Raw genomic sequence first — 20,215 nt, forward strand, 5'->3', positions numbered from 1 at the left:
ACTAACCTAATGAAGAGAGAGAGAGAGAGAAAAGAGAGACTAACCTAATGAAGAGAGAGAGAGAGAGAAAAGTGAGACTAACCTAATGAAGAGAGAGAGAGAGAGAAAAGAGAGACTAACCTAATGGAGAGAGAGAGAGAAAAGAGAGACTAACCTAATGAAGAGAGAGAGAGAGAGAAAAGAGAGACTAACCTAATGAAGAGAGAGAGAGAGAGAAAAGTGAGACTAACCTAATGGAGAGAGAGAGAGAGAGAAAAGTGAGACTAACCTAATGAAGAGAGAGAGAAAATAGACTAGAAGGGTGAATACGCTGCCTGGAGGCAAGGTGCTGTGAGTTTCCTGGCATGTACTTTCTGAATGATACATCTCTACTGTCTGATTAAATATAAGATTCTTATATATGTATATGAGAGAGAGAGAGAGAGACTAAAGAAGGTTAAGAGAAGATAGGGAAGACTGAATGGATGAATCCACTGCTTGCATGCTAGCTACTGTAAGTAATAAAATAACAGTTATGCTGGATTAAGTGACGTGATCACACACACTTAACCCCTTCAGTTAAATTCCTCGGCAATCCCAGACAAGCTCCACCATCTGTCCCGGGAAGAAAGGGGTCAGGATTAAAGTGTGTGTGTGTGTGTGTGTGTGTGTGTGTGTGTGTGTGTGTGTGTGTGTGTGTGTGTGTGCTGTACTGTACTAGCATGTTCGGCTGACATGTAGACAATGAGTCGACAACCTCAATTATATCTTTAGCCCAGTTAGCTAACAAGCTGACTACTGTTAGCTAATAATAAGATAACTACTGTCAGCTAATAACAAGCTGACTACTGTTAGCTGATAATAAGATAACTACTGTTAGCTAATAACAAGATAACTACTGTTAGCTAATAATAAGATAACTACTGTCAGCTAATAATAAGATAACTACTGTTAGCTGATAATAAGATAACTACTGTTAGCTAATAGGGTACTCTAGTTGGCGACCCATAGCTTCATACTGTAGGATCAATGGAACAGTGGTATTAGTGGAACACACACACACCACACACACCCCTCTGTCCAGTAATCTCACCCTGAGCCATCTGGGATATCCCTGATTTGAGCAGAGGAATGAGGGAGCGAAGGAGGGAGGAGGTAAAGATGAAGAGAGGGAGCTAGAGAACTAGCAGATGTTAAAAAGAACAGGATGGTTTGTAAAGGAGCGTGAGCTTTAACATGTGGGGTTATGTTGCATAAGAATGTGCAGGTGAAGGACTGTGTTGTGAAGTTTTGTTTTTCAGATTTAAAATTCACCTCTGTTCTGCATGAAACTTCAGCCATTTGTATAGATGTAGTGAGAGACTACTAGGGTTATATAGCACGAACACCAGCATGTGTCTAGAAGACAATAGAAATGGTAATAATGAGGAGCTATACTAACAATAGTCTTCCTTTAAGGAGGAGTGTTAGGGCAATGGGCGAACAGCACCCATGAGGGGCAAGAACCTCCCACAGCCATATAATTCAAGCTGTCACTGGGGCATGTAAGTTCAAATCAAATTAAATTGTATTTGTCACATGCACTGAATACAACTGGTGTAGACTTTAGTGTGAAATGCTTGCTTACGAGCCTTTCCCAACGATGCAGAGTTAAAAAATATGAAATAGTAACACAAGAGGAATAAAATAGAATGCACAAGAATGGAGCTACACTATATACACAAAAGTATGTGGACATCCCTTCAAATTAGTGGTTTCGGCTATTTCAGTCACACACGTTGTTGAAAGGTGCATAAAATCAAGCACAAGGCCATGCAATCTCCATAGACAAACATTGGCAGCAGAATGGCCCATACCGAAGAGCTCAGTGACTTTCAACGTGGCATCATCATAGGACCTTTCCAACAAGTCAGTTTGTAAAATTTCTGCCCTGCTAGAGCTGCCCCGGTCAACTGTAATTGCTGTTATTGTGAAGTGAAACGTCTAGGACAGGGATCATCAACTAGATTTATCCGTGGGACGATTTTTTGTTGAGCGGATGTTTGAGGAGCCGGAACATAATTACAAATAATTTGTAGACTGCAAATTGACCGCAAGAAGCCCAAACAGATGAAAACATAATCATTTCAAACCTTGATTACATTTGTATATGACCACTTGTCATATACCACTATTATGCGTGGGAATACTTGGGAATATATTTCTTAAAATAAAATTACTTGGAGCTGATTTCCTGGTGTTTTTACAGTCTTTTATGTCCAACAATTAAAAAGTTAAAACATATTATTATAAAAAGATTTGCTCAGAAATCTTGGGGGGCCAAATAAAACCACCCGCGGGCCAATAGTTCAGGAACCCTGGTCTAGGAGAAAAAACGGCTCAGCCGCGAAGTGGTAGGCAACACCAGCTCACAGAACGGGACCGCTGAAGAGTGCTGACCTCAAACCTATCGAACACCTTTGAGATGAATTGGAATGCCGACAGTGAGTCAGGCCTAATCGGCCAACATCAGTGCCCGACCTCAATAACACTCATGGCTGAATGGAGGCAAGTCCCTGCAGCAATGTTCCAACTTCTAGTGGAAAGCCTTCCCAGAAGAGTGGAGGCTGTTATAGCAGCAAAGGGGGGACCAACTCCATATTAATGCCCATGATTTTGGAATGAGATGTTCGACGAGCAGGTGTCCACATACTTTTGTTCATGTAGTGTATATACAGGGAGTACCAGATCAATCTGCAGAGGTTCAAGGTATTTGAGGTAGATAGGTACATGAAGGCAGGGTAAAGTGACTAGACAACAGGATAGATAATAATAAGAGTAGAATTAAAAACAGTAGCAGCAGCAAATGATGACTGTAATAGTGTGTGTAATGTGTATGTACGTCTGTTTGTGCTGTGTCAGTCTGCTTGTGTGTGTTATGTGTGTGTGGGCATGTGTGTGAATCTGTGTAGGTTTTGTGCGGGAGTGTCAATGTAGTGTATATGAGTGAGTGTGTATATACTGTATAGTCTAGTGAGTGTGTATATACTGTATAGTCTAGTGAGTGTGTATATACTGTATAGTCTAGTGAGTGTGCGTAGGGTCAGTGCAGATAGTTTGGGTCCATAAATGGACTATTTAGCAGTCTTGTGGCTTGGGGGTAGAAGCTGTCTTGGAGCCTGTTGGTCCGAGAGCCGATGCTCCAGTACAGTTTGCCGGACCGTAGTAGAGTAAACATTCTATGGCTTGGGTGGATTTTTTCGGGTCTTCCTCTAACACCGCCTGATATAGAGGTCCTGGATGGCAGAGAGCTCGGCCCAAGTGATGTACTGGGCTGTCCGCACCACCCTCTGTAGCGCTTTGCGGTCAAGGGCGGTGCATTTACCATACCAAGCAGTGATGCAGCAAGTCATGTTGCTCTCGGTGGTGCAGCTGTATAACTTTTTGAGAATCCGAGGGCCCATGCTAAATCTCTTCAGCGTCCTGATGGGGAATAGGCGCTGCCATGCCCTCTTCACGACTGTGTGGGCGTGTGTGGACCACCTTTGTTTTTAAACTGCTGCTACTCACTGTTTATTATCTATGCACACTTTACCCCTATCTACATGTACAAATTACCTAGACTAACATGTACCCCCGCACATTGACTCGGTACCAGTACCCCCTGTATATAGCCTCATTATTGTTATTTTATTGTGTTCATATTTTTTTTACTTTATTTAGTAAATATTTTTGTAACTATTTTCTTAAAACTGCATTGTTGGTTAAGGGCTTGTAAGTAAGCGTTTCACGGTAAGGTCTACACCTATTTAGCGCATGTGACAAATACAATTAAGTACTTAGTGATGTGGACGCCAAGGAACTTGAAGCGCTCGTCCTTCTCCACAACAGCTCTGTCGATGTGGTTGGGGGCGTGCTCTCCACTCTTTCTCCTATAGTCCACTATCAGCTTACTGAATAAAATAGTTCACCGTGAGTTCACTGTGAGTATGTCTATCGCCATGATGAATCGGCCACCTCCACAAAAATTTTGTCCCTGCATTTTTGGACCTTCTTTGGGTCAATAATAGCGGGTCTTAGTGGACGGCTAGACTAGGGTAGCGTACCAAATGGCACCCTATCCCCTACATAGTACACTATCCTATGGGCCCTGGTCAAAAGTGGTGCCCTATGTAGCTCTGATCAAACGTTGTGCACTATGTAGGGAATAGGGTGTCATTTGGGATGTAGCCTGGGCTAGTCTAGGAGAGGACAGAGAGACAGGACCTGTCAGCAGATGGTCAGTCAGACTCAGGATAAAGCCAGACCTCAGCTCCCCATCTATCAGCTCTCTGACCACTGGGCTGCATCCAAAATGGCAACCTATTCCCTATTTAGTGCACAACTTTTTACTAGAGCCCTATGGGCTCTCAATAGGACACGGGTCAAAAGTAGTGCACTATATAGGAAATAAGGTGACAGACAGACAGACACACACACACACACACAGAGAGAGAGCTTTTACAGCTCCACATAATCAATAGGCATACTATTCAACTTCATTGACACCTAGCCAGGGCTATACCAGCCAGTGTAGACCAGAGCATCTGGGATTCTGTCATTCTTACAGGTCTCCTGCGGTGATGAACGACTGTTTGCATTGACCACACCCTTAACCCCTCCACTAGGGTCAATGGTGATGACATGGTGTATGTGTGTGTGCGTCAAATCAAATATTATTTGTCACATGCACCAAACACAATGTGTGAAGACTTTTCTGTGAAATGCTTGCTTATGAGCCCTTACCAACAATGCAGGGTTAAACAAATATATAAAATAACTAGTAACACAAGAGGAATAATATACACAAGGATGGAGTTATATACAAGGCGTACCAGTATCAGATCTCTGTGGAGCTATTTACAGGAAGTACCAGATCACTGTGGAGCTATATACAGGAAGTACCAGTACCAGATCAATGTGGAGCTATATACAGGGAGTACCAGTACCAGATCATTGTGGAGCTATATACAGGAAGTACCAGATCACTGTGGAGCTATTTACAGGGAGTACCAGTACCAGATCACTGTGGAGCTATATACAGGGAGTACCAGTACCAGATCACTGTGGAGCTATATAGAGGGAGTACTAGTACCAGATCACTGTGGAGCTATATACAGGAAGTACTAGTACCAGATCACTGTGGAGCTATATACAGGAAGTACTAGTACCAGATCACTGTGGAGCTATATAGAGGGAGTACTAGTACCAGATCACTGTGGAGCTATATACAGGAAGTACTAGTACCAGATCACTGTGGAGCTATATACAGGAAGTACCAGTACCAGATCACTGTGGAGCTATATACAGGAAGTACTAGTACTAGATCACTGTGGAGCTATATACAGGAAGTACTAGTACCAGATCACTGTGGAGCTATATACAGGAAGTACCCGATCACTGCGGCGCTATATACAGGAAGTACCAGTACCAGATCAATGTGGAGCTATATACAGGGAGTACCAGTACCAGATCAATGTGGAGCTATATACAGGAAGTACCAGATCACTGTGGAGCTATATACAGGAAGTACCAGATCACTGCGGCGCTATATACAGGAAGTACCAGTACCAGATCAATGTAGAGCTATATACAGGAAGTACCAGATCACTGCGGCGCTATATACAGGAAGTACCAGATCAATGTGGAGCTATATACAGGAAGTACCAGTACCAGATCAATGTGGAGCTATATACAGGAAGTACCAGATCACTGCGGCGCTATATACAGGAAGTACCAGTACCAGATCAATGTGGAGCTATATAAAGGAAGTACCAGTACCAGATCAATGTGGAGCTATATACAGGAAGTACCAGTACCAGATCAATGTGGAGCTATATACAGGAAGTACCAGTACCAGATCAATGTGGAGCTATATACAGGAAGTACCAGTACCAGATCAATGTGGAGCTATTTATAGGGAGTACCAGTACCAGATCAATGTGGAGCGATTTACAGGAAGTACCAGTACCAGATCACTGTGGAGCTATATACAGGGAGTACCAGTACCAGATCAATGTGGAGCGATTTACAGGAAGTACCAGTACCAGATCAATGTGGAGCTATATACGCTGATAGGGATATTTAAGACCAACCAAAAGCTGGTTTTAGCGTCAGCAGTTGGTTATGGCATGAATTTTGACAGCTGAAACACAGCCTATCCAGCTGTGACGCACACTGCCCATACGCGCATGGAACAAGAGCATTCTATTTTGCTTTTTATGCCTGTATACGTCGTATTTAGAAACATTTTATTACAACCAAACTTATTAGAATGATTCACCGTCCTGGTTTTATGGTGCCAACTCTGTGGTGCGCATGCAATGCAACTCCTGGAGATGTGTGAATACGATTTGATCTGTAAGATCCGATTATGTTCATAAGATATATTTGGGAGCAGTATACAGACTTCTCCCTTTTTCTTTATATTGGATCTATATTGGATCCAGCTACTGTGAAAAGTGTGGATGTCCTGTACATACAACCCTCCATAGTCTGCTCTGTTTTAATGTTACATACCCACAGGGAGAAACTATGGTGCCTGTAAGTGTATTTAGCCATAGACTATTTAAAACAAGTTGTTTATTTTTGTTTAGAATTTGATTCGAATTATTCGTTCTCTTTTTAGGCCTTATCAATAATGAATTTAATCTTGCTTATTGACAATGTTTGGCATGTCCATGGTCAGCCATAATGAAATGTACAGTAGGCCTAGCCCCTATATCTGTGTGAATGCTATTGAAGACGCAATTACTTAGAACAATGTGGACTGCAAAATGGGTTCAAGTTTATGTATTTAGCAAAGATAGGATAGCTCTACATTTTGTTATTTCATTTCGGTAAGCCAAACTATAAACGGACTAACATTGGAATTGGAGTTGATTCCAAGGCAATACATAAAAGACTGGAAATACACAACTTGAAGCAACCATATATTTAGCCATGGAGCACGTTCTGATTGGCCAGTGGGGGGCCAAGCCTCGACACACCCACAACTTGTTTGTTCATGAAAACCCAGCCCTTTCACGCCAATAATTGTAGTTGTGAAAATAGCAAAAAGATTTCTGGACACACCCCTGAACCTATAGTGCTAACGCCTGCGCTTAGATTTACCATTGCATTAGGTTGTTAAAATAGAGCCCTTCAAATGTTAAATCTTATCGTCCTGAGATACTAAACTACTCGTTTACAAATGGAAAATATTACAGACGGACCATTGCAAAGCATCAGAAAGTAGCCTATTTTTTCAGTCAGAGTAGAGTACTTACACAAGCATATTCCAAGAGTGAAACTGGCTAATTTCCGGAAAGTTGGTGAAGTGAAATAAATCACACTGCAAATGAATAGTGACGGGGAAAAAATCGAAACAGTTACATATTGGGATATTATTTTGGATGATATACCGTATCGTTTTGACAATATCTCGATATTATTTTTGCGTTAGTTTGCTGTGCCTGCAGTCCAGTATTTTTTCTTCATGGCTTGTTCACCATATACTTTTTTAAAAAGGTAGCCAATTTGTTTTCAGCACTTTTATTAACATGACTGATCAACAACAACAATCTCATGGTTTCCTCTTGTCCCTGTGCAGCAAACATATGGTGAGAAATATACTTGGAAAAGTTTGTGGTCATACGCACATCCTTAAAAACATAGGTGCTGGGCTAATAAAGAATACTAGCATAGAAAAAGAAGGCCCGCACACTGTTAAAGCTCCCAATTCACTGCTTTATTGACAACGTTTCGGTCTGAAACGGATCTTCGTCAGGTCAAAAAAAGATATATATTTGGAACATCGAATTGCAATAAAATCCCAGTATTGAATCGTAACACATATAGAATCGTGACAATCGTAAGAATTGCAATACATATGGTATCTGCACCTAAGTATCGTGAAAATGTAATATTGTGAGGTCCCTGGCAATTCCCAGCCCTACAAATTAAGAAATGAATGCAACAACTAGGCCACTAATTTCCTTTCCCGAGCATTGAAACATTTAGCCCATGAGTGTTTGACTGTTGAAAGGCATTAGCAGCATGTCATGATGTGTAGGGATAACGCTAACCCCATGTGCTACGGACAGGCCCTTGTTCCTCTGAGCCTGCCACCAAACAGAGCAGAACAGCAGCCACGATGAAAGCACAGCACAGGCACATAACAGCAACAAAGAGGTTTCAGATTAGATAGATAGAGAGAGAGATAGAGAGAAGTTTGACTTTCTCCTGGCCTGGATAAGAAGAATACTGTGATTAGCAACAATGCTATGGTAGGCTAACCTCGCGAGCAGTTTGACAGGAATCTATAGAGATAAGCAACACTGAAGCTCCACACTGTGAGGTTGCATCCCAAATGGCACCCTATTCCCTATATAGTACACTACTTTTGACCAGACACACCCTGAGAAATATTGTACAGTACCAGCATCTGTGTTTTGGAGAGTAGGTGATATTGTTGGGGGTTTGACTACATTTAAATTCAAATTGTCCGACCCCTAGATGGATCATTGGTTGTGGTGGATGGTTGAACATGACACTGCTATTTTAAATACAACGTTTTTATTTTGATATAGATACAGAGAACAATATCACTCAGATAAGGGACAGGCTATCAATGCTTCTGCTGTACATTGCATCAAGCCAACAGATACACATGCTCTGAACACAAACGCAGGCAGACAGGGGCTGCATCAGGAATTGAAAGAGAAAGAAGATGTGTGTGTGTGTGTGTGTGTGTGTGTGTGTGTGTGTGTGTGTGTGTGTGTGTGTGTGTGCGTGTCTAGGTACTCACTGGTTTTGTTGCATTTAACCTTGGCCAGAAGTTTGTGTGCCAGGAGGATGTCTCCACTCTTCACTGCCACCAGGAAGTCCTGTTCCTTACCCATAACTGACCACCACACCAGTTACCAGAAACCACACACGGTCCTTACGAGGTCAGTTGTCTCAACCGCGTCTAAGTGGTCCTTGGCAGTCGAGGCCTCAACCTTACCCAGTCAGGTGCATGTTGATTCCTTTGGATACACAATGATGATGAACGTACAGATGAGCGTCACAAAACAGCCAAACCAGCCAGTCTGTCTGCCTGCCTGTGTCAGTCAGATAGGAATCAACCAGAACAGCCAGTAGAGAACATTTTTATCTCCGGGCCTAGGTTAGGCTAGGCATCAACTGGGTGAGATGGTGAGATAGGTGGGGTAGTTGGTTGTTAGAGGCTGTGTTCCTCTACCTTCTGTTGGTTGCTTGGTTTCCAGAGTGTGTGTTTGTGTATGGGGACTGGTTGTCTGTCCTGATGTAAATCAAATGGAGTCTGCCTGGAATTGTCCTTAGGGCAAGGTGTGTGTCGGGTTCTCAGCTGTTGCCGCCAACCTGAAACAGTAAAACCTACCATTAGAACACACAGACATGTCATCATGAGCTGGGCATTCACTACTATTTAATAAAAGCATTAGCAAAGCATTCAGTGTTATTACAAGTTGTAACTACAACATAATTAAGGATGGGTGGCTCTCTAAAACCAATCTAATGTGTTTGTTTTTCTTTCACTCAGGAAGCCTATTCACCATGGAATGTTATCTTAGGATCATTCCATGTCGGAATACTACTCCTTAACTCCTTCCACTTCCTTCAACTTCTAGGAAGTGTCTTTTTCACTAGGAGCTGTCTGGAACTCTGCCAATTGTCGGGGAAAAAGCTGCAAACTTTTCCCGCCAGAAGTAAACTGGGGGCTCTGTCCCAAATGTTACCCTATTCCCTACATTGTATAAGCCTACTACTTTTGACCAAAGCTCTATGGGTCCTGGTCAAAATTAGTACACTATATAGGGAATAGGGTGACATTTGGGATGTACACTGGAAGGCACAAGTGACCGCATCTTAATACCATCCCCCGAATTCTACATCACAGGGGACACAGCCAGCAGCACTTACGAGACAAAACATATCCAGCATAAATGTTTTAGGAGAAAAATACATTAGTCCGATTTTTTGGATTGTGTACAGCTGCAAGTGAATGAGGCATATCTGAGATCACACACAGAGCTGCAGCCACCCAGATCCAATTAAAATAGGAGTTTTTCTGGGCGAAAACAAAACAGCAATTAAGACGCCCAATGAAGCTGGGAGGCAAAGTGTTGGGCTAAAACACGAAAATATTGTACCGGCATTGTACCTCCAACTGAATGTGTTTTTTTTGTGTCACCTGTGCAAGACTTTGCAAAGAAATGTCCTTCTGAAGGACAATGTTTTCTATTCTACTCTATCCCATTCTATTCAATTATATTCAAATTCCTCCCATTCTTCTGAAAGGTTGTGCTGGGAGGGACTGTTATTGGTGTATCTGTCAAAAGGTGTATTGGATGCGAAGTCAGGTGCAGGAGAGCAGAGTATAATGAACAGGTACACTTTTATTATAGTTCCAAAAACGAGAGCACTACATAAATCAAACGCGCTCAAAAAACGGAACATAAAAGTAAAGCGCGTAAACTAACACAACATAACATTAAACAATTACACACAAAACATGATGGGAAACAGAGGGTTAAATACAAGTAGCTAAATTGGGGAAATGAAAACCAGGTGTGTATGGAAACAAGACAAGACAAATGGATATATGAAAAATGGAGCGGCGATGGCTAGAAAGCCGGCGACGTCGATCGCCGAATGCCGCCCGAACAAGGAGAGGAGCCGACTTGGGCGGAAGTCGTGACAGTACCCCCCCCTTCACGCGCGGCTCCAGCCTCGAGGACGAGGCACAGGGCGATCCAGCCGGCGACGATGAAACTCGCGCAGCAGTTCAGGATCCAAGACATCTGCAACTGGAACCCAGCATCTCTCCTCCAGCCCGTACCCCTCCCACTCCACGAGGTACTGAAGGCCCCCCACTCGACGCCTCGAATCCAGGATGGAACGAACAATGTACGCCGGGGCCCCCTTGATGTCCAAAGGGTGCCGTGGGACCTCCGCACCTCAGATTCCTGGAGCGGACCAGCCACCACCGGCCTGAGGAGAGACACATGGAACGAGGGGTTAATACGATAATCAGAGGGAAGCTGTAATCTATAACATACCTCGTTCACCCTCCTCAGGACTTTAAATGGCCCCACAAACCGCGGACCCAGCTTCCGGCAGGGCAGGCGGAGGGGCAGGTTACGGGTCGAGAGCCAGACCCGGTCCCCCGGTGTGAACACCGGGGTCTCACTGCGGTGACAGTCCGAGCTGGCTTTCTGGTGACGCGCGGCTCGCTGGAGATGGACACGGCGGCCTCCCATGTCTCCTCCGCGCGTCTAAACCATTCGTCCACCGCAGGAGTCTCGGTCTGACCCTGATGCCAGAACCGGCTGGTACCCCAATACGCACTGAAAGGGGGAGAGGTTAGTGGAGGAGTGGCGAAGCGAGTTCTGTGCCATCTCGGCCCAGGGCACAAATGCTGCCCACTCCCCCGGCCGGTCCTGGCAATGGGACCACAGAAACCTGCCCACATCCTGGTTGACTCTCTCTACCTGCCCATTACTCTCGCGGTGAAAACCTGAGGTAAGGCTAAGCGAGACCCCCAGACGTTCCATGAACACCTTCCAAACTCTCGATGTGAACTGGGGACCCCGATCAGACACTATATCCTCAGGCACCCTGTAGTGCCGGAAGACGTGTGTAAACAGGGCCTCCGCAGTCTGTAGGGCCGTAGGGAGACCAGGCAGAGGGAGGAGACAACAGGACTTAGAAAAACGATCCACAACGACCAGGATCGTGGTATTTCCCTGTGAGGGAGGAAGATCCGTTAGGAAATCCACTGACAGATGTGACCAAGGCCGTTGTGGAACGGGTAAGGGATGTAACTTACCTCTGGGCAGTGTCTCGGAGCCTTACACTGGGCACACACCGAGCAGGAGGAAACATAAACCCTCATGTCCTTAGCCAAAGTGGGCCACCAGTACTTCCCAGTCAGACAGCGCACTGTCCGACCGATCCCCGGATGACCAGAGGAGGGAGACGTGTGGGCCCAAGAGATCAACTGGTCACGGACAGCAGATGGAACGTACATACGCCCAACGGGACACTGGAGGGGAGATGGCTCTGTACGCAACGCCTGCTCAATGTCCGCATCCAGAACCCACACGACAGGCGCTACCAGGCAGGAGGCCGGGAGTATGGGAGTCTGATCCATGGGCCGCTCCTCTGTGTCATACAGCCGGGACAGTTCTTATTCTGGGAACCTGGTCTGTAGGATAGGGTAAACACAAAACGGGTGAAGAACATGGCCCACCTTGCCTGACGAGGATTCAGTCTCTTTGCTGCCCGGATGTACTCCAGGTTACGGTGGTAAGTCCAGATGAGAAAAGGGTGTTTAGCCCCCTCAAGCCAATGTCTCCACACTTTCAACGCTTTAACCACAGCCAACAACTCCCGGTCCCCCACATCATAGTTACGCCCCGCTGGGCTGAGCTTCTTCGAGAAGAAAGCACAGGGGCGGAGTTTCGGTGGCATGCCCGAGCGCTGTGAGAGCACGGCTCCTATCCCAGCCTCGGATGCGTCTACCTCCACTATGAATGCCAAAGAGGGATCCGGATGGGCCTGCACTGGAGCCGAAGTAAACAGAGCTCTTAGTTGCCCAAAAGCCCTGTCCGCCTCAGCCGACCACCGCAACCTTACAGGACCCTCCTTCAGCAGTGAGGTAATGGGCACAGCAACCTGGCAAACCCTAAAAATCGTTGCACCTCCTTTACCATGGTGGGAGTCAGCCAATTACGCACAGCTGAAATGCGGTCACTCTCCATCTCCACCCCTGAAGTGGAAATGCGATACCCTAGGAAGGAGGTGGCCTGCTGATAGAACAGGCATTTCTCAGCCTTGACGTACAGGTCATGCTCTAACAGTCGTCCAAGTACCTTGCGCACCAAGGACACATGCTCGGCGCGTGTAGCGGAGTAAATCAGAATGTCATCGATATACACCACTACACCCTGCCCGTGCAGGTCCCGGAAAATCTCGTCTACAAAGGATTGGAAAACTGATGGAGCATTCATCAACCCGTACGGCATGACGAGGTACTCAATGCCCTGTGGTGGTACTGAACGCTGTCTTCCACTCGTCTCCCTCCCGGATACCAGGTTATATGCACTCTTGAGATCCAGTTTCGTGAAGAAGCGCCCCATGCATTGATTCAATCGCCGTGGCGATAAGAGGTAGCGGGTAACTGTACTTCACCGTGATTTGATTGAGACCTCTATAGTCAATGCACGGACGTAAACCTCCATCCTTCTTCACAAAAAAGAAACTCGAGGAGGCGGGTGAAGTAGAGGGCCAAATGTACCCCTGACGCAGGGATTCAGAGACATATGTATCCATAGCCACCGTCTCCGCTTCCGACAGGGGATACACATGACTCCTGGGAAGCGCAGTGTCTGCCAGGAGATTTATCGCACAATCCCCCCGGCGATGAGGTGGTAATTTAGTCACCTTTTTACAGAAGGCGAGAGCCAAATCGGCATATTCTGGGGGGGGATGTGCACGGTGGAGACCTGGTCTGGACCTTCCACCGTGGTAGCACCAACGGAAACCCCAACACACCTCCCTGAGCACTCTCGCGACCACCCTGTGAGAGCCCTCTGTTGCCAGGAAATAGTGGGGTTATGCAGAGCCAACCAAGGAAGGCCTAGTACCACAGGAAACGCAGGAGAGTCCATAAGAAAGAGACTGATTCTCTCCTCATGATTCCCCTGCATAACCATGGCCAAGGAGATGGTAGCCTCCTTGATTAGCCCGGACCCTAATGGTCGACTATCTAGAGCGTGTACCGGGAAGGGTCTAACTATAGGAAAAATAGGGATCCCTAACCTAATGGCTAATGCTCTGTCGATAAAATTCCCAGCTGCGCCTGAATCAACGAGCGCCTTATGCTGGGAATGTGGGAAAAACTCAGGGAAACAAACAGGCACAAACAGTTGATCAACAGAGGACTCTGGATGAGTGTGGTGCAAACTCACCTGGGGTGACGCCAGAGTGCCCTGCCTGTTGCCTCGACTCCCAGAGGAACCAACACGGCACCGACCGGCAGTGTGTCCTATGCAGCCACAGATGGCACACGTGATGGCTCCTCCTCCAGTCTCCCTATGAGCAGCCCCTCCTAACTCCATGGGCACCGTAGCGGGGCTTCTGGACGATGGAACCGACAGAGCCCCCTCTGGACGTCCGCGGGTAACCAGCAGGTTATCCAACCGGATGGACAAATCCACCAGTTGGTCGAAGGAAATGGTGGCATCCCTGCAGGCCAGCTCACGTCGGACGTCCTCTCGTAGGCTGCATCGATAGTGGTCGTTCCAGCCTGCTCCGGCGGCCAAGGTCCGGAATTCCAGGGCAAAATCCCCTGTCTCAAATGGAAGAGCCTCTCCCCCACTGCTCTGCCCTCGGGTGGATAGTCGAAGACGGCCCTGAAGCAACGGGTGAACTCCTCGAAGTGGTCTGGCGCCGTGTCTCCTTCTCTCCACACGGCGTTTTCCCACTCCAGCGCTCTTCCTGTGAGGCAGGAGACGAGGGCGGCCACTCTCTCCCCTCCTGAGGGAGCTGGGTGCACAGTGGTCAGGTAGAGGTCCAGTTGTAACAAGAATCCCTGGCACTGTGCTGCCGTTCCATCATACTCCCTGGGAAGGGAGAGACGCATCCCACTGGAACTCTCTCCGGATGGAACGGATGGAGACAACCCCGGTTGTGCTGGTCGAGGCACTGGAGAGACTTCCTGTCTCTCCCAGCGGTCCATGGTCTGGACAACGCGATCCATCATGGCACCAAAATGTTGTAACATGTCCGAATGTTCCTGGACGCGCTCCTCAACTCCTCTAACCGGGGTACCTGCTCCTGCTGACTCCATTGAAGGTGTGTAATTCTGTCAAAAGGTGTATTGGAGGCGAAGTCAGGTGCAGGAGAGCAGAGTATAATGAACAGGCGCACTTTTATTATAGTTCCAAAACGAGAGCACTACATGAATCAAACGCGCTCAAAAAACGGAACATAAAAGTAAAGCGCGTAAACTAACACCACATAACATGAAACAATTACACACAAAACATGATGGGAAACAGAGGGTTAAATACAAGTAGTTTAATTGTGGAAATGAAAACCAGGTGTGTATGGAAACAAGACAAGACAAATGGATATTTGAAAAATGGAGCGGCGATGGCTAGAAAGCCGGTGACGTCGATCGCCGCCCTAACAAGGAAAGGAGCCGACTTCGGCGGAAGTCGTGACAGCGTCTCTCTGTCTACAGCAGGGCTTCTGTTTACCATCAGGTTGTGGGACTAAGTTATCACATATGCTGTCATTGTATAGGCTACACAATAATAGGCAGTAGACACGGTCAAGTACAATAACAGATCACATCATATTAGCTATGATAATATGGAATGATAGGCGCTACACTTATGTGAAGGGAGGAGGCATCATGTAAGGCAGCAATCATGAATCCATTTTTATTCCAATCAGAAGTTACCCCATACGATTTCTGTTCTGGATAGCTAGTGGCTAGTAATGGCATGCATGTCAATGTGACACAGACTCAGTCACCTTGCCTGCCAGCTAGGACATGACCCTCCTCTTGATTGCCATCAAGCCCAGTACACAGAGTTCAGAGGGTGTCATAACAACATCATACATCATAACAAACTGAGCAGCTGTCCATTGAGGGAGGCACATGACCATTTGTAAACAAACACAGAGCTGCTATAGCTAGAGGGCTTCCCTGTAGTTAGGAAAACAAACTGGTACATTAACGTTAGATCAAATAAATGGAACGGCTGTGGGTCCCCGAGGAGAGGTTTGAAAACCCTGCTACACTTCGAAGGAATAGACTAGAACCCCAATAGAATAGAACCAAATGAACAGAATAGAACAGAACATGATATAAATTATTATTATATTATAATAACGGTAGATATAGCTAGATAGAAAGTAACAAATTAATTGATCGTCGGACGTTGCTGCTAGCTAGATTTGGGCTAGTTTTTTCGACAAGTTGTATCAAATTTGCAAATTGGTTAGTCCGATTTTGATTTGTGGTCTTCCAAGACCGCTCAATAATAAACAAACGAAGAGGTCAAAGACAGAACATCTTACCAGTATTGTAAATGTGTTCACAGGTTGTCCGGTCCCTGTTGAAGGATTGGAGGAGTGTAGAGTAGTGCTCAGCTAGCGTTTATCAGGTGCTTGGAGCCGAGGCTCAAGGAGCACACCGCACAGGAGACGTGTGTATGAAGAACTTATGCTGCTAGCGAAACAATATCCACACGACTTTCTGATAAGTGGTTGAAAGTCAAACTCTGACTTCATTCAGCTCTTTTCCTAATCCTTGTTTTACTGGTCAATAAAATAATGTCATCCTCGCCAGGCAGTTCGACTAGGGGACCTGGTCTGACACCTTTTCAATTTAGGCTAATCCCTCTGCGACCTCGAGCGGAACGAGCGACTCCTACACATTTTGGCTCCGCCTCCACACGCATCAAAACTCTGGGCAAGAACTTCGGAGGGAGACGACTGCTACTGTACCACAGGTCTAGGATCGGATTACCTTACTCCCGTACTATCCTTAATCACCAGGGGAGTGAAAAGGTATCTGACACTGTATCAGTTGTTAGGCTATATGGATAATTTATTGGGGAGAGAATGAAGTTGTCCAGAAGACAAGGTCTCTAAAGTCGGTTTACCATATTGTACCGATATGAGCCACTTTACAATTCATACTAAGGCAGACGCCTTTAATGCTTGAGACACGGGTTCGCTTCCCGCTCCGTCAGTTCGCTACAATGGCCGTGGGGTCATCGAAGCGCACAGCCCGGTATGTGTGAGGTAGCTGAGGTTTGTCAATACACTGTGACATGCTTTCCGGTTCAGAGGTGGCAGGGTACTGATCCTCGCTAAATGAGCCACGTTTCCCACCAAATGTGTTAAGCCTATTGGTACGATGTGTAGGATTTTTGCCTTTCACGCTGATGCGGGTTCGCTTCCCACTCCCTCCGTTTGCTACTGTAACAGTCACTCTCTTCGTCCCTCTCTTCGCCCCAACCTGGGCTCGAACCAGGGACCCTTGCACACATCAACAACTGACACCCCACGAAGCATCGTTACCCATCGCGCCACAAAAGCCGCGACGCAAGGGGAAACCCTACTTCAAGTCTCAGAGCGAGTGACGTCACTGATTAAATGCTATTAGCGCGCACCACCGCTAACTAACTAGCCATTTCACATCGGTTACACTACTATATACACTGAGTATACGCACACCCTCAAAACTGCCTCAGTTCGTCGTGGCATAGACTCTACAATGTGTCAAAAGCGTTCCACAGGGATGCTGGCCTATGTTGACTCAAATGCTTTCCACAGTTGTGGCTGGATGGCCTTTGGGTGGTGGACCATTCTTGATACACACGGGAAACAGTTGAGAGTGAAAAACTCAGCGTTTCAGTTCTCAACACAAACCGATGCACCTGGAACCTACTACCATACCCGGTTCAAAGGCACTTCAATATTTTGTCTTGTCCATTCACCCTCTGAATGGCACACACACACAATCCATGTCTCAAGGCTTGAAAATCCATCTTTAACCTGTCTCCTCCCCTTCATCTACACGGATTGAAGTGGATTTATCAAGTATCATCAATAAGGGATCATAGCTTTCACCTGGATTCACCTGGTCAGTTTATGTAATGGAAAGAGCAGGTGTTCTTAATGTTTTGTATACTCGGTGTATATACATCTTCAAAAGCAGCGTCTATATTCCAAATGGTATTAAAATAGTCTGAAAGGATTTGGAAAGGAGTTCATGTGTATGTAACCCAAAAACCATAATTCGACCCTGGCCACAGTTTGAAGTTGTGTTTGGTTTTAGCGACACTTGCTGGTATGACGGGGTATCATGAGTAATTCACATGTTGCAGACAATACTGCAGTGTGTGCTTTCAAACAAAAGTAACAAAATAAAATACATGTATTTTAATCTTGTTTGAACAATGATTAATTTATAGCTTCTCTTACAGAGAGAATAAACGGTCAGAAGCAGATTAATTAAACCATTTTACAATATTTTTTTTTTTAAAACAACAATAGTTCTTGTATCACTCAAAGAATGTTCTGTGTCCCGAACTCAAACATGAGTGGGAGGGAGTGTTACAATGGCTCTTATATTCTTGACTCATTGTTTTCTCTTTCAGTGCCATTCACAGTGTATTCAACACAGAAACAGGAGAAACTTTAAATGTCCAGAAATGTCCGGAGCTACAGTATGTTCAGCTTTTTTCCTTTAGCCCCTGGTTGAAAGTAGTGCACCAAAAGGGAATAGGGTGCCATTTCAGACACACAGAAGAATGGTATTTCCTCTTCATTCTCCCTGTCATCATCAGTTCTCCACATGTTCCCTCCCCTTATGGAAAACCATTTCACATGTGACATTTCCACATGTTTTGCACAAAACTTCACATGTGATGATGTGGATTTTCACATGTGAAATCATGTCAAACCATGTGTTTTTGGAACACTTCACATATGATGGACTTTCACATGTGATCAAAAACCTTTCACATGTGGGTTAACATTTTCACATGACATTTCACAGGTGATGAACTGCAAATAAAAAAGAGTTGTGATCAAATCAGATTTTATTTGTCACATGCGCCAAATACAGCAGATGTAGACCTTACCGTGAAATGCTTTCTTACAAGCCCTTAACCAACAATGCAGTTAGAGAAATAGAGTTGATAAAATATTTACAAAATAACCTAAAGTACAAAAAATAAAATCAATGTAACACAATACATAACAAGGCTATATACACAGTGCTCTCAACTTACATTGTGTATGATTATACAGTAATCATTATTCAACATGTTTTTACTTTGGGTTTGAACTCACGACCTCTTGGTTCACCTCATGCCAATATTCTTGCGATGCCACCATATGTCAGTTACTGATTTCACCTATATTTCTACACTTTAGACTTCTCAGCTTTGTTAAAAATACACTCAAGAAAAACTATTATATTTATCATAGTGATTCAGGAGTATAATTAAAACAGAATAATATGCCACACCAACATTAGACACCTGTACAGCAAACCCTGACATTTCTGAAATAAGTCAATTAAATCAATGATGAGAGAATAGTCAGAATAACTGATAGCTAAAATAGCAGTGCAGATGGCACGCTTCTGATAAGTGCAGAGATGTATTATAGATAATGAATGTTTTAAGGACTGCTAAAGGCTTTGTGGTGCTGCAGAAAGATCAGCATATGTCAAATCCAGCGGTTGTGAGTGAGTTCAAATCACAGGTGGGGTAATATTTTAGCTGAACAGCGATAACATGGAATTGCACATTTAAAAACATGTAAAGTGTTCCAAAAACACTTTTTCACATGTGAAATATCATGTGAAGTGTTCCACAAGCGTGCTTTCACATCTGAAATGTCTGGTGAAGTGTTCCAAAAACGCATGTAACGTGTTCCAAAAACACGTTTTCACACGATTTTAGATTCGATATGTCACATGAGAAGTGTTCCAAAAACTAGTTTTTACATGATTTCCCTTGTGAAATTTCATGTTTCACGTGTGAAATCATGCGATTTTCCACATGTGAAATCATGTGGTTCAACATGTGATAACATGAAACTACACTGTTAGCCATTGCTATTAATTTTGAGGTAAATGTTGTGGTCATTATAAGGTACATTTTTACAGTAATATGATAATGTATTAGAGTTTTGCTATATAAATTCAGCAAAAAAAGAAACGTCCCTTTTTCGTAAATTCGTAAAAATCCAAATAACTTCACAGATCTTCATTGTAAAGGGTTTAACCTCTCTTGGGCAGGAGGGACGCTACCGTCCCACCCACGGTTCACACTATTCAACAGCCAGTGAAAAATCAGAGCACCAAATTCAAAACCACAAAATGTCATAATTCAAAGTTCTCAAACATACGACTATTTTACACCATTTTATAGGTACACGTCTCCTTAATGTAACCACATTGTGTCACGGGTGTCGTAGGGTAGAGACCAAGACGCAGCGGGAAAATGTACACTCATCTTCTTTTTTTATTTGGTGAAGAAGGAAAACACATAAACGTATACAAAACAAAACGAACTTGACAGTCTTGTCAGGCAAACAGCTAAACAAGAACAATCTCCCACAAAACCGCATGAAAAACACATACCTATTTATAGGACCTTCAATCAGAGGCAACGAT

At 44.8% G+C, this 20,215-nt stretch overlaps 1 protein-coding gene across 3 annotated transcripts in view; it reads right to left on the minus strand.

The window, feature by feature from the left end:
* The window catches only part of LOC115153489 (caskin-2), a 94,749-nt gene extending 78,259 nt beyond the window's left edge, over positions 1 to 16,490 (minus strand). For 2 of the 3 annotated variants that reach the window (XM_029698979.1, XM_029698978.1), the window contains exons 1-2: positions 16,096 to 16,489; positions 8,786 to 9,360 (exon numbers count right to left, since the gene is read on the minus strand). In XM_029698979.1, coding sequence (XP_029554839.1) covers positions 8,786 to 8,879 — 94 coding nt within the window. In that variant the 5' untranslated portion in view covers positions 8,880 to 9,360; positions 16,096 to 16,489. Of the gene's footprint in view, positions 1 to 8,785; positions 9,361 to 16,095 lie in introns of all 3 variants that reach the window. The other variant, XM_029698976.1, reaches the window with a different exon arrangement.
* Between the last annotated feature and the right edge of the window lie 3,725 nt (positions 16,491 to 20,215).

The sequence above is a fragment of the Salmo trutta genome, chromosome 18 (genome assembly GCF_901001165.1).
Source record: "Salmo trutta chromosome 18, fSalTru1.1, whole genome shotgun sequence".
Taxonomy (NCBI): domain Eukaryota; kingdom Metazoa; phylum Chordata; class Actinopteri; order Salmoniformes; family Salmonidae; genus Salmo; species Salmo trutta.